The sequence below is a fragment of the Oncorhynchus mykiss genome, chromosome 5 (assembly GCF_057628025.1).
Source record: "Oncorhynchus mykiss isolate SJ-2025 chromosome 5, ASM5762802v1, whole genome shotgun sequence".
Lineage (NCBI taxonomy): Eukaryota > Metazoa > Chordata > Actinopteri > Salmoniformes > Salmonidae > Oncorhynchus > Oncorhynchus mykiss.
The window spans coordinates 74,427,804-74,443,225 of NC_143026.1; the positions used below are offsets into that span (position 1 = coordinate 74,427,804).

General features: G+C 43.4%; 1 protein-coding gene across 5 annotated transcripts; it reads right to left on the reverse strand.

Moving 5' to 3' along the window:
• Window positions 1–146: 146 nt before the first annotated feature.
• Window positions 147–15,045, reverse strand: LOC110524515 (5'-AMP-activated protein kinase catalytic subunit alpha-2). 5 transcript variants are annotated; one of them, XM_090235883.1, is made up of 12 exons: window positions 14,815–15,045; window positions 12,745–12,886; window positions 11,351–11,487; window positions 9,591–9,684; window positions 7,723–7,867; window positions 7,100–7,187; window positions 4,452–4,676; window positions 4,127–4,289; window positions 3,722–3,904; window positions 3,298–3,453; window positions 2,816–2,942; window positions 147–2,543 (listed from the first exon to the last, which is right to left on the reverse strand). In XM_090235883.1, the coding sequence occupies exons 4-12, from the start codon at window positions 9,648–9,650 to the stop codon at window positions 2,287–2,289; spliced, it is 1,404 nt and encodes a 467-aa protein (XP_090092009.1). In that variant the 5' UTR covers window positions 9,651–9,684; window positions 11,351–11,487; window positions 12,745–12,886; window positions 14,815–15,045; the 3' UTR covers window positions 147–2,286. The 5 variants fall into 5 exon arrangements, with proteins under 5 accessions (XP_090092009.1, XP_090092008.1, XP_090092007.1 ...); XM_090235882.1 differs by having other exon boundaries at window positions 9,576–9,684; window positions 14,815–14,922; XM_090235881.1 differs by lacking the exon at window positions 11,351–11,487 and having other exon boundaries at window positions 14,815–15,040.
• Window positions 15,046–15,422: the final 377 nt, after the last annotated feature.

The window sequence follows — 15,422 nt, forward strand, 5'->3', positions numbered from 1 at the left end:
CAGGGAATAGGATGCCTGCCATATGAGACTTGTCTTATTTTTTTTATATGCCCAGTGAATTTCCCATAAGTATTAAAGAGATGTAACATTTAGCCTCCAGCTCTGCTAGTTGTGATCTGGTGGTTCATAAACTCAAAGCAGCGGTCTACTGTATAGGTCAGTTTATTGTGTTTGACAAATTCTCAGTGAAGTGCAAATCAGAACAACACCATGCAGTGCATGTAACACAGACTGAGGGAGAGGTACATTTCACTGTGTGACAGTGACAACACACCTTAACCCTTACAATGGTAGAGTGGATGTGTGTAAATATCTTCCCCTTGTATGAGCAGAGAACAGGGGTGTTGCTGTGGGTAATTGCATGAGTCTTGCAGCAGGGAGCAGAGTTTCTCCCTGGCCCTGTAGTGGCTACAGTCTAACTAGGCAAGTCGGTTAAGAACAAATTCTTCTTTTACAATGACAGCCTACCCCGAATGATGCTGGGCCAATTGTGCACCGCCCTATGGGACTCCCGATCACGGCCAGTTGTGGGATACAGCCCGGGATCAAACCAGGCTCTGTAGTAGTGTTTCCCCTATTGGGTGCGCGTTTAGTTTTTTGCCTTAGCACTACACAGCTGATTCAGATGTTTAGCGCTAGGGCAAAACTAAATGTGCTCCCTTTTGGGTCCCCAGGACCGAGTTTGGGAAACACTGCTCTATATCTATCTAATATAGATAGGTCTGGGTTCCGTATTGAATGTTTAGTCTCCATACAGAGAGAACAGAGTGCACTCACTGCTACTTAGGATAGAGAGGTTTAGGATATTTTCTCTGTGGCTCAAAACACACTAGCATGAATCAGATCAGCCAGAGCCCAGTCCTCACCAGGTAAGTTGACTGAGAACACTTTCTTATTTGCAGCAACAACCTGGGGAATAGTTACAGGGGAGAGGGGGATGAATGAGCCAATTGTAAGCTGGTGATGATTAGGTGACCGTGATGGTTTAAGGGCCAGATTGGGAATTTAGCCAGGACACCGGGTTAACACTCTTACGATAAGTGCCATGGGATATTTAATGACCTCAGTCAGGACACCCGTTTAACATCCCATCCGAAAGTCAGCAGCCTCCAGGGTAGTGTGCCCAATTGGGATATTTATTTTTTTAGACCAGAGAAAAGAGTGCCTCCTACTGGCCCTCCAACACCACTTCCAGCAGCATCTGGTCTCCCATCCAGGGACTGACCAGGACCAACCCTGCTTAGCTTCAGAAACAAGCCAGCAGTGGTATGCAGGGTAGTATGCTGCTGACTATTGACAAACTACAGTATGTCTTCTCCTCCTGACCAATCAATGGCAAGCTCCGGTCTGTCACTCCTTTACACACACGTATGGTTTCCATTCTGTTTCTACAAACAAAACATTGCCACCAAGCTAGAAGCAACATTTGTGTTAAGGCACCTAGAGAAAGGTTCTGTGCCGTAGAGTCCTCTGAGGCTCGCTACAGACACACTTCCCTCCCTCCGTCTGGTAGCCACGTTAGCATCAATGCCAACTAATCCACAGAACAATATTGCCAGTCAGCTAGCCTCTCTACGACCTCATCACCTAAAATCTCTTCAAACATCAGCAGTGCTTCAATAATCAGTAACCACACACAACCTTTAAAACAATTTGTTTTGGTATGTCATTCAATCAACATCTACTCAAAATGATAGTAATATAAATATATATGGGTAACAATGTCATTATAAAAACCATTTAAAATAAAAATTAAATGTGTAACCTAACATAGTAGGCATAAAATAAATGTCTTAGCGGAGTTCACACAACCGGTTTTCAGTGGAAAAGAAAGCTAAGTTGAATTAACTGTATCCCTGAAAACCGGATGCGTAAAATTGTTTGCAGTTATTCCGCAGCTGATTGGAGGTTGAGAGTAATGTGGGAGGAGCTGCCCATACAGTCTATGGGATGAAGTAGATTTGACCTAACGTGACCCTGCCCCAGCAAGTTTGATCTCTAACCTTTCCCATGGCAAGACTGGCTCTCGACAGACAGGAAGCCTAACCACAGATCTAGAATCAGTTTCCCAGGCCCAGCCCAAACCTATAACATAGGGAGGTAACAACACACAACTGACCCTAGATATGTGGTTAGGCGGACAGTGCTCTACTAAACTTAGGCCAGGATCACATCGATATCAAACTGTCTAACTACAAGGCTCAGGGCAGGGTTCTGTTTTAGAGGTTATGCAAGTAGGACCTGGAGTTTTCCTGACTTCACGTTATCCAGCGGGGTTAACCTTCTCTAGCGGGCCAGTGTGGTGATGAGACTGGCACACATCTCAAAGAAGTCCATGGTGTGGCTGCCCTGGTGTGGGGTGGAGGTGATGAGGGCAGCGCTGGCGCACAGCGACCCAGGCAGGGAGGAGCTGAGCTGGGGGAGATCCACGGCAGGTAAGGCTGAGTCCACACTGAGTCTGGGTCTATGGAGCCCTGCAGTGGAGCCTGACCTCTGAGGGGTGGAAGAACCTGACTTAAATCCTACTGCCTCCATGATGTCATCTGGAGAGGGAGAAATGAGCAGTAAGGAGAGGAAAGGTTAGTTTTTGTAGCTACTCATCTGTACTCAGTAATTGTTGTACAATTGTAATAACAGGAAAATCTAAATGCTGTTACACACCAAAGCAAACTGTCCTTAGATACCTGGGTAAACTGTAGTAACTGTACTTTTTAAACTTATTAGAAAGATCAGTTACCACGGTTTACCCAGGTATATAAGGACAGTTTGCTTTGGTGTATATTATAGCATATGTCATGTTATAGAGCTGTTATACCATCGATGCTCTTGAAGTCCAGCAGGTAGGATCTGTTGTCCACCTGGTACAGCTGGAGACTCATCTTCACCAGGTTGTCTGTTACTGGGTTCTTACTCCGAACACGCAGGTGGTAGGGGTTCACCACCTGCACATAACACACCTTAACATGTACCATATACACACACACCTTAACATGTACCACACACACACACACACACACACACACACACACACACACCTTAACATGTACCATATACACACACACACACCTTAACATGTACCATATACACACACACACACACACACCTTAACATGTACCATATACACACACACACAAAACACGCACACACCTTAACATGTACCATATACACACACACACACACAAAACACGCACACACACCGTAACATGTACCATATACACACACACACACCATGACATGTACCATATACGCACACAACACACCTTAACATTTACCATATACACACACACCACGCCTCACCTTCCAGTCATACTGTAGCTGTCTCATAGCCCTGTAGACCTCAGCCATGATGTCATAGGGTCTGCTCTGACTCCTGATGCCCAGGTGCCACTTGGCTTTCTTCACTGCCAGGGGTTTGGCTCTGGTGGTGTTGAGGGCATCCAGCGGGCAGCGTGCCTGCAGACAGAGAGAGGAGATAATCTTTCATTTTCCTCAACAAGCAGCAACAAATACATGACAAGACTGCACGCAAATATACTATACTGCCAATGTTGCATTTACATTCCAACAGTGTTGTTTTTGAGTGCTAGACTGTTATTACAGAAGAAGCACTTCATCAAGTGTTTACACTTTAGAGGTATTGTATCTGATTTTATATAAACATTAGACACGACGATAGTCGGTTTAATTAGTTCATAAAATAGAACCAGGTACAGCTGCTTGCCTTAGGGCTGTCTATCAGCAGGGGGGGCATCCTCTCTGGGTGTGGTTTGACCCCGGGAGGCAGGGGCATGCCATCCTCCATGAAGGAGCCCTGGGGAGGGCTGGAGGCCAGGTAGAACTCACTGGCCTGGGTCATGATACGACGGTTATCTATAATCAGATGGTATGCTACCGCCAGCTGGTCCTAGAGAGAGAAAGAATGAGAGAGAGAGAGAAGGAGAGCGGAAAGGAGAGAGGGAAGGCGAGGGAGAGAGCAAGAAAAAGGAGGGAGAGAGGTGGAAGGGAGAGAGAGGAGAGTTGAGGGAGAGAGGGGAGGGAGAGAGGGGAGAGTTGAGGGAGAGGGGGAGTGTGTTTGTCTGTGTACTGTATGACTAAGCATGTGTGTGTGCACATGTCCAGTATGTACCTGGGGGTCTCCGCTGTACAGGCTGGACATCACCTCAGACTCGGTGCTCTCAAACTTGTCGCACACCTCCCTGACGGCCTCTTCGTCCAGAACCGTAGAGTCATAAGACAGGTCCTCAGGAAACAGGTAGCCTGGCAGGTCCTGCTTAAACCACTCATGTTCCCTACACACACACACAAAATAAGTTACTGTCCATGATTCTTCTATTCTTTCACTCTGGACCAACCTTGAACCACCACAAACCAGCATGTGGCTAGGTTTGCCAGTTTTATCCCATTAAAAACATCAGCATCATCAGTAGGGAAGGTTAGAGGTCAGGTGTTACCTAATGTCTTTAATGGTGGCTCTCTTCAATGGGTCAACCTGCAGCATGAGCAGCAGCAGGGAGGCGACGGGGCGAGTGAGGTATTCTGGCATATAGAACACGCCTCCTCTGATCTTCTTAAACAGCGTGGGAACATGTTCGTCATCAAAGGGTAGAGTCCCACACAGCAACGCATACAGGATCACACCACAGCTCCATATATCCACTTCAGGGCCAGCATATAACCTGTTACCAAAGCAACGCATACAGGATCACACCACAGCTCCATATATCCACTTCAGGGCCAGCATATAACCTGTTACCAAAGCAACGCATACAGGATCACACCACAGCTCCATATATCCACTTCAGGGCCAGCATATAACCTGTTACCAAAGCAACGCATACAGGATCACACCACAGCTCCATATATCCACTTCAGGGCCAGCATATAACCTGTTACCAAAGCAACGCATACAGGATCACACCACAGCTCCATATATCCACTTCAGGGCCAGCATATAACCTGTTACCAAAGCAACGCATACAGGATCACACCACAGCTCCATATATCCACTTCAGGGCCAGCATATAACCTGTTACCAAAGCAAAGCATACAGGATCACACCACAACATCCTAAAGCAACCATACTCAATTGGCAGACCGCGGGGTCCAGATCCGAACCCGGAATTGTTATTTGCCTGTGCTACAGACTGCATATCGGTCTGGTAATACTGGACTAGTAAAGGCCCAGTGCACTACTTTTGTGATTTAAAAAAAAAAAAAGAAAAAAAAAAAAAGAAAAGAAATATAGAAGAAAGAAATATAGAAGGTTCTATGTGCTCTATGTAAATTTGATCAGGTCACCCAAAATGTTACATATTGCAGCTTTAAGGAACTCGGTCAGGTTGTAATAGTAGAATGCAAAAGGTGCCATTTCTAAATTTGGTAGTGCATTAGCAGCTTGTATTATATGAACACGCATAAAACATGGCAAAATGTGTCAAATTGCATGAAAATAGCTTTAAACTACAACTTTTCACTCTCCCAACAAGAAAGGTCTGAACAGTTTGTGTCATGGACAGTACGCGTGTATGTGTGTGTTTGTTAGAAATCAAAATGGTGCAGGTAGCGGAGGGTCCGATTATTCCTGGAGAGATCAGATGGGTCACGAGGTGGGTGTTTGTTACTATGCCAATAAATGCCAATATATCCATCCAGACTTTTGCCACCTAGGCCATTTTTGTGTCCGGACATTCTCAAATAGTATTTGAGTACCCCTGTCCTACAGTATCAACCTTAGGACCTGCATACGTACAACCTAAACACACAAAATCGGAGGGCCTGTTGTCCGGACCTCTGGCAGTCTCTATGGGGGTGCCACAGGGTTCAATTCTTGGGCCGACTCGCTTCTCTGTATACATCAATGATGTCCCTCTTGCTGCTGGTGATTCTCTGATCCACCTCTACGCAGACGACACCATTCTGTATACTTCTGGCCCTTCTTTGGACACTGTGTTAAATAACCTCCAGAAGAGCTTCAATGCCATCCAACTGTCCTTCTGTGGCCTCCAACTGCTCTTAAATGCAAGTAAAACTAAATGCATGCTCTTCAAACGATCGCTGCCCGCATCACTACTCTGGACGGTTCCGACTGAGAATATGTGGACAAATACAAATACCTAGGTGTCTAGGCTATAAACTGTTCTTCCAGACTCACATTAAGCATCTCCAATCCAAAATTAAATCTAGAATCGGCTTCCTATTTCGCAACAAAGCATCTTTCACTCGTGCTGCCAAACATACCCTCGTAAAACTGACTATCCTACCAATCCTTGACGTCATTTACAAAATAGCCTGCAACACTCTACTCAGCAACTTGGATGCAGTCTATCACAGTGCCATCCGTTTTGTCACTAAAGCCCCATATACTACCCACCACTGCGACCTGTATACTCTCATTGGCTTGCCCTCGCTTCATATTCGTCGACAAACCCACTGGCTCCAGGTCATCTATAAGTCTTTGCTAGGTAAAGCCCCGCCTTATCTCAGCTCACTGGTCACCATAGCAGCCCCCACCCGTAGCATGCACTCCAGCAGGTATATTGCACTGGTCACCACCAAAGCCAATTCCTCCTTTGGCCGCCTTTCCTTCCAGTTCTATGTTGCCAATGACTGGAACGAACTGCAAAAATCACAGAAGCTGGAGACTCATATCTCCCTCACTAACTTTAAGCACCAGCTGTCAGAGAAGCTCACCAGATCACTGTACCTGTACATAGCCTATCTGTAAATAGACCATCCAACTACCTCATCCCCATGCTGTTATTTATTTTGCTCCTTTACACCCCAGTATCTCTACTTGCACATTCATCTTCTGCACATCTATCATTCGAGTGTTTATTTGCTATATTGTAATTATTTTGCCACTATGGCCTATTTATTGTCTTACCTTATCCTACCTCATTTGCACACACTGTATAGACTTTTTCTATTGTATTATTGATTATTGTATTATTGACTGTATGTTTGTTTATTTCATGTGTAACTCTGTGTTGTTTGTCGCACTGCTTTGCTTTATCTAGGCCAGGTCGCAGTTGTAAATGAGAACTTGTTCTCAACTGGCCTACCTGGTTAAATAAAGGTGAAATATAAATTTAAAAAACACCTTCCAGAGATGACTTCAGGAGCAGCGTAGTTGGGAGATCCACAGCTGGTCCTCAGGAACTCCCCATCTGACATCATGTTTGACAACCCTGTTGACCAGAGCACATCATTTTTTAACAACATTATCTTCAATATTAAGTTCCTGAAGCTATCTTGGAACTATGTTAAGAGAGGGTTAGTGTTAGGTTGTGCCATGGTTAGGTCTCTAGGCCGGTGTAATGTTTTTATTCTGCTTTACTAACCCAGTCCTCTAAGCTCCACACATGCTGCGCTGATCGGATCAACTTCTCCCTAACCTTATCTCACCTTAACTAACCCTCCCAGGATCTTCTCTCTTCCCTCCTCTCTCTCTTCCCCTTTTTCTCCCCTTCTCTCGCTATGATCAAGTGACACAGGGCCTGACAGGGCTCCTTGCCAGAGTGGATATCAGACCTGCCTTTTGCTAAGCAACAACCCCCTTCCTCCAAACACACGCACCCCACCCAAGCCCCCTGTCCAGAGTAATCAGAGTCATATAGGTGTCAGTATATTCTAAAAGACAAGTGGTTTTGTTTGACATTTGCTACTGCTAATATAGTGGCTAACTCAATTTGTTATGTGCATGCATGAGTGTGTGTAGCGTACCAAAATCAGCTATCTTGGCGTTCTTGGAATGGTCCAGCAGAACATTCTCAGGTTTGAGGTCTCTGTGCACCACCATGTGTCTGTGGCAGTAGTCTACCCCTGAGATGATCTGTTGGAACAACCGACGAGCCTCTTTGTCTTCTACCTAAAAACACACAATATGGGGTAAAGAGTAGGAGGTTACTAGATGATTCTATTCTAATGATACTACATACTGTCACTATGACAAATGTCACCATATAATGGCCTCTGTCTATATCTATCAATCAATCAATCCAGACAGTCCAGTCAGTCAGTCAGTCAGTCAGTCGTATATTTCATTGACGGGGCTGTAGTGGAGAAGGTTGAGAGCTTCAAGTTCCTTGGTGTCCACATCACCAACGAACTGTCATGGTCCAAACACACCAAGGCAGTCGTGAAGAGGGCACGGCAACACCTATTCCCCCTCATGATAATGAAAAGATTTGGCATGGGTTCTCAGATCCTCAAAAAGTTATACAGCTGCACCATCGAGAGCATCCTGACTGGTTGCATCACTGGCTGGTATGGCAACTGCTCCAACTCCGACCGCAGGGCACTACAGAGGACAGTGCGTCAGAGGAAGACCCTAAAAATTACCAAAGACTCTAGCCACCGCAGTCATAGACTGTTCTCTCTGCTACCGCACGGCAAGTGGTTCCAGAGCACCAAGTCTAGGTTCAAAAGGCTTCTTAACAGCTTCTACCCCCAAGTCATAAGACTCCTGAACAGCTAATCAAATAGTTACCCAGACTATTCGCATTAACCCCCCTCTCCCCCATTTATACACTCCTGCTACTCTGTTTATTATCTATGCATAGTCACTTTACCTATACCTACATAAATCCTTTAACACTTATTTTTTCTTAACTGTATTGCTGGTTAAGGGCTTTTAAGTAAGCATTTCATTGTAATACCTGTTGTATTTTGGCTTTAAAACTAAAAGCATTGTATTTGGAACAACAAACTCACTAAACCCTAAACCTCAACTAAATCTTGTAATAAATATTGTGGAAATTGAGCAAGTTGAGATGACTAAACTGATTGGAGTAACACTAGATTGTAAACTGTCATGGTCAAAACATTGATACAGTAGTAGCTAAGATGGGAAGAAGTTTGTCTATAACAAAGTGATGCTCTGCCTTCTTAACAACACTATCAACAAGGCAGGTCCTACAGGCCCTAGTTTTGTCACACCTTGACTACTGTTCAGTCGTGTTGTCAGGTGCCACAAAAAAAAAAACGTTGCTATTAGCTCAGAACAGGGCAGCATGGCTGGCCCTTGGATGCACACCGAGAACTAATATTAATAATATGCATGTCACTACTTTTATTTATGAGAGGTTGATGTTGAATGCAAACTACTGGCACACAGCTTGGACACCCATGCACACCCCACAAGACATGCCACAAGAGGTCTCTTCAAAGTCTCCAAGTCCAGAACAGACTATGGGAGGCACACAGCACTACATAGAGCCATGACTACATGGAACTCTATTCCACATCAAGTAACTGACACAAGCAGTAAAATTAGATTTAAAAAACCAGGTAAAAAAACACCTTATGGAACAGCGGGGACTGTGAAGCAAAACAAACATTGACACAGACACATGCACACACACGCACGGATGTAGTAATGTAGATATGTGGTAGTGGTGGAGTATGGGCCTGAGGGCACACAGTGTGTTGTAAAATCTGTGAATGTATTGTAATGTTTTAAAATTGTATAAACTGCCTTCATTTTGCTGGACCCCAGGAAGAGTAGCTGCTGCTTTGGCAGTGGGGATCTAATGGGGATCCATAATAAATACAAATTTGGCGGATGTGACAAATACAATTTCATATATCACCCGTCCGTGTTTGCAGATGTAGTCAAACAGCTCTCCTCCTGAGACATACTCCATCACCATGAAGAAATCTGTAGGCGTACTGATCACCTGGTACCTACACACACACACACACACACACACACACACACACACACACACACACACACACACACACACACACACACACACACACACACAGGAGAAATGTCAGAAATACACTTGTTCTCTTTCGTTTCCTTCCTTCTCTCACAGAGACAGGGCTATTGTGCTGAATACATTGGGAAAGGCTGAAAGTCTGTCATTTCATTACACTGTTCTGAGAGCAGCCAACAAATGTCTACCATAGCTCACACTGTCACTGTGGCCTAACCCTAAAATTAACACTCCCAGAGAGAGAGAGAGAGAGAGAAAGCTGGAGAGAGCTAGAGAAAGAGAGCGAAAGACATTCGATGCGAGAAAAATAATATTCCTTGAGGCGCATTCAAATTTGTATTGCTTCTTCAATCAGAACAACAGTTTTCAGCTGTGCTAACATAATTGCAAGGGTTTTCTAATGATCAATTAGCTTTTTAAAATGATAAAACTTGGATTAGCTAACACAACGTGCCATTGGAACACAGGAGTGATGGTTGCTGATAATGGGCCTCTGTACGCCTATGTAGATATTCTATTAAAAATCAGCCGTTTCCAGCTACAATAGTCATTTACAACATTAACAATGTCTACACTGTATTTCTGATCAATTCGATGTTATTTTAAATGGACAAAAAACATTTGCTCTTCTTTCAAAAACAAGGACATTTCTAAGTGACCCCAAACTTTTGAACTGTAGTGTATATGTACAGTATATATTTACAAAAAATATATAGGGGATTGGAAATGATGCAGACAACTACATTGATGGAAGCTGCAATCTATCTGCAGTATTAAAGCTGATCTACCCCTAAAAATAAAATACACGTTTTTAGCAGTGACATGGTTTATGTGCGTTAGTGGTCGCCAATGGCGTTGAATGCACAGGGAAGACTGAGGCTAAATGTAACACGCCAGGTTTAACAGGTCAGCCTACATTATATTCACAGTAGAAAGGTGACCTTTGGTTGGCTGAGTGCCAGTGCAATGTTTTTCTTTGGGTGGAATTTCAAGTCATCAATATGTTGCTACAACTTGCAATAAGCTTGCAATAGCCTAATGTTTAGAATTTAGAGTTTGTGAGCTAGCTAATGACTAGCCCAATGCGGTACATGGGGCAACCCTCAGCCCATTTATTTATAGCCACTATGCTGCATCAGGTGGGCTACATCAGGCGATAATAATTATTGCTAAATAACACACCTGCCTGATCATATGGACTAATAAGTTATATTGGGCTCATTTCTAGAGGGGGCAATTATAGTGTCAGCATCATGTGTTAGCATATATACAGTTGAAGTCGGAGGTTTACATGCACTTAGGTTGGAGTCATTAAAACTGTTTTTTCAACCACTCCACAAATTTCTTGTTAAAACAAACTATAGTTTTGGCAAGTCGGTTGGGACATCTAATTTGTGCATGACACAAGTCATTTTTCCAACAATTGTTTACAGACAGATTATTTCACTTAGAATTCACTGCATCACAATTCCAGTGGGTCAGAAGTTTATATACACTAAGTTGACTGTGCCTTAAACAGCTTGGAAAATTCCAGAAAATGATGTCATGACTTTAGAAGCTTCAGATAGGCTAATTGACATCATTTGAGTCAATTGGAGGTGTACCTGTGGATGTATTTTAAGGCCTACCTTCAAACTCAGTGCCTCTGCTTGACATCATGGGAAAATCAAAAGAAATCAGCCAAGACCTCAGAATTTTTTGTTGTAGACGTCCACTGGTTCATCCTTGGGAGCAATTTCCAAACGCCTGAAGGTACCACGTTCATCTGTACAAACGATAGTACGCAAGTATAAACACCATGGGCCCACACAGCCGTCATACCACTCAGGAAGGAGACGCAGTCGGTCTCCTAGAGATGAATGTACTTTGCTGCGAAAAGTGCAAATCAATTCCAGACAACAGCAAAGGACATTTGAATATGCTGGAGGAAACAGGTACAAAAGTATCTATATCTACAGTAAAACGAGTCCTATATCGACATAACCTGAAAGGCCGCTCAGAAAGGAAGAAGCAACGGTTTGCAACAAAAATAGAACTGTTTGGCGATAATGACCATTGTTATGTTTGGAGAAAAAAGGGGGAGGCTTGCAAGCCGAAGAACACCATCCCAACCGTGAAGCACTGGGGTGGCAGCATCATGTTGTGGGGGTGCTTTCCTGCAGGAGGGACTAGTGCACTTCACAAAATAGATGGCATCATGAGGCAGGACAATTATGTGGATATATTGAAGCAACATCTCAAGACATCAGTCAGGAAGTTAAAGCTTGGTTGCAAATGGGTCTTCCAAATGGACAATGACCCCAAAGCGTACTTCTAAAGTTGTGGCAAAATGGCTTCAGGACAACAAAGTCAAAGTATTGGAATGGCCATCACAAACCCTGACCTCAATCCTACAGAAAATGTGTGGGCAGAACTGAAAAAGCGTAAGCGAGCAAGGAGGCCTACAAACCTGACTCAGTTACACCAGCTCTGTCAGGAGGAATGGGCCAAAATTCACCCAGCTTATTGTAGGAAGCTTGTGGAAGGCTACCCGAAACGTTGGATCCAAGTTAAGCAATTTAAAGGCAATGCTACCAAATACTAATTAAGTGTATGTAAACATCTGACCCACTGAGAATGTGATGAAAGAAATAAAAGCTGAAATAAATCACTCTCTCAACTATTATTCTGACATTTCACATTCTTAAAATGAAGTGGTGATCCTAAGACATGGACTTTTTACTAGGATTAAATGTCAGGAATTGTGAAAAACTAAGTTTAAATGAATTTGGCTAAGGTGTATGTCAACTTTCGACTTCAACTGTATATTTTTCCTTCATTGGAGTAGGATATCATTTTAAAAGTCACCAGAACTGAGCTTCTCACAGTCATTCTCCAACCCAAAAATGGTAGATCACTCTGCGACCTGTAATATGCTGTGATATGTGCTTTTGTCAGTTTAAATTTAGGCTAATGCATCACTCCCCCCCCCCCCCCCCCCCTAAACAAACACTGAGTCTATGTGTGTGTATGTTGTACTCACAGTTTGATGATATGAGGGTGTCTGAATAGTTTGAGGTTCTGTATTTCTCGTTTGATCTTGCCCACCACGTCCAGACTCCTGATTTTCTGTCTGTTCAGGATCTTCACTGCCACCTTATGACCTGTCAACTGGTGCTCTCCAACTACCCGACAGACAGGACAGACAGAAACACACATTAACCAACTAGAATGTTTCTGTTCAATTGCTGCAATGTAGGCTATAAGGCACAAATTGTGCTGATGGGACACATATATACACTGAACAAAAATATAAAACGCAACATGTAAAGTGTTGGTCCAATGATTCATGAGCTGAAATAAAAGATCCCGGAAATGTTTCATACACACAAAAAGCTTTTTTATCTAAAATGTTTTGCACAAATTTGTTTACATCCATTAGTGAGCATTTCTCATTTGCCAAGATAATCCATCCACCTGAAAGGTGTCCTCTTCACGAATAAATCCCAGAATAAATCCCAGTTTGAACTGTATTGTGTGGGCAAACGGTTTTCAAATGTCAACATTATGAACATAGTGCACCAATGGTATGGGCAGGAAATTAACTATGGACAGCGAACATAATTTGTAAGGTCTCTGTGACCATAACTGGTCTCTGTGATGCATAATTGTATTCCCAGTTATGTGAAATCCATATATTATGGTCTAATGAATTTATTTAAATTGACTGATTGACATGTGAACTGTAAATCAGTAAAATCTTTCAAATTGTTGCATGTTGCGTTTATATTTTTGTTCAGTGTAAAAACCTGTGTAATTAGCTATCAGGCGCGCTCCAAACAAGTGTGTAAACTAACGAGGCACTGGATTCTTTCTCTCTGATATGAAAGATAAGGGGCATATCAGCATATGTTTCGAGAACCGGTATGCAAGCGATTATTGTTGACTTTTCGAAACGTTAAAACACCGCGTTGGAATTGTAATTCACATGGAGCCAAATGTGGGCGAATGTAACCGCTGAAAACACTGCATACGGACATAGAAGTTTTTTTTTCGACAGCTAGGGAAATGTGTGCTGTAATGTGTATACTACTCAGCTAAACATTTATTGCCTGATAAAGAACAGAATCGTGGCTGTTTCATAGTAGTCAACTTGACATGAGTCAGAACATCTCTATTTCCACATTACTGGACTAGCTATATCTGTTCACAACAGTAAGTAACATTCAGTGAAACAGGTTAAAGACAACACACCAATTACAGTAAGCCTAAAGCCTACACACATTAACTTCAAGGTGAATAAGTCAAGTGCGACCTGTCTGTCACGTTGTATTAACATTATTATAGTCTGTCTGTAGCCACACGGTTATTGGCCGTCTGTAACAATATTGTCTGTCTGTAACAAAGAATAAACACTTATTGTTGGCTAGTAGCTGGTTACTCTCCTACTAATGTCTCAAATCTAACACACCACTTGCAGCGCAGTGGGAGAGGAAGGGGAGGATTCTCGAGTGGGGTCTGCATTCGACAAGGTCAAGTTGAGACTGCTGAGGGGAAGACGAGGTCATTTAATGAGGCGTTCTAAATGCTCATTCTGTCCATGCCATGGGATAATTCACACCATGATTTGATTGAGGAATACTGGTGATGATGAGCACTATTTAGCTATGACGTTACGGTTTATTTTAGTTTTAAAATGTCCATAGCCACAAGACAAGTTTAAAGGTCTACTGCCACTAGCAAAGTCAACCTTCGACATTCACTGAAGGTCAGACGTTACAATTACGTGCGAGTTGTTTGTTTACACCATCATTGTTGCCGAAGGTAGCCTAATTATCCATATAAATCCTATCACTACTGATGAGACTGGTCAGGAGGGTATGCTATGCTGCTGGAAGAATTAACCTTAAACAAACCACATTCTCTACACAAACGAAGACAACCTTAATATATTCTAGCCTATTCGTAACCACGCAGCCAAAGCTACGTACTTCGCCTAGCTATCTAAATAGCCCACCACAGAGTTGGGGGCGAAAACACAGGCTACGAGTATTTACACTCAATAACAGCAAACGTCCCCACGACATGACCGTGGACAAGCACGCGACTTAACTCTTTACTTTGCCGAAGGTGCCGACGCCCAGAGTGTCTCCGAGAAGATAATGTCCGATCTTCACTCGGCCGCCTTCGTGTTTCTGCTGTCGTTCTGCCATCTTTAAACGGCTCCGGTAGGCTTGAGCTCTCTGCTCTGTGCGCTGGCTGCCGAGCGCGACGTGCGGGGGAGGTGTGTCCGCGGGACACTGGACAAGCCAACTACTCTCATCTCGAATATCAACAGCGCTCTATTGCGCGAGGGGAGGAGAAGCCTATAGATATAGGCTTTTTTTTGTTAAATATGCCTGGGCCTTGTCAAATATTGGGTCAGAAATCAATTACAGATCATGTAATTTATTCTAGGCATAATGTAAGATAATTAATGTAGCCTGTTATTACATACTGTCCTATACTACAGTATTGTTATTGCCCTGGTTCTCTCGCCATAGTTACATTTACGTTCCCATAAACTCAGTGCCTATCAAGAAACGCTAGTTAAGGAATGCTGACATCTGGCCTTCAAGGCCAGCAGTAGGCCCAGGCTACTGATGTTTTGCATTCTGCTTTCTCTCTAATCAAATCAGACCTGGGGCACCAGTGAGTGGACTCTCTGGCCAATCAATTAAC

What these genes read in the sequence shown, in the direction of transcription:
- LOC110524515 (XM_090235885.1), bottom strand. Translation starts at nt 14,914, where the DNA reads ATGGCAGAACGACAGCAGAAACACGAAGGCGGCCGAGTGAAGATCGGA. An exon ending in CACCTTCGGCAAAGTAAAGA is followed by an intron (nt 12,887 to 14,814) that starts GTTAAGTCGCGT and finishes TCTGTCGGGTAG; the next exon opens with TTGGAGAGCACCAGTTGACA. An exon ending in GCCACCATTAAAGACATTAG is followed by an intron (nt 4,290 to 4,451) that starts GTAACACCTGAC and finishes GTGTGTGTGTAG; the next exon opens with GGAACATGAGTGGTTTAAGC.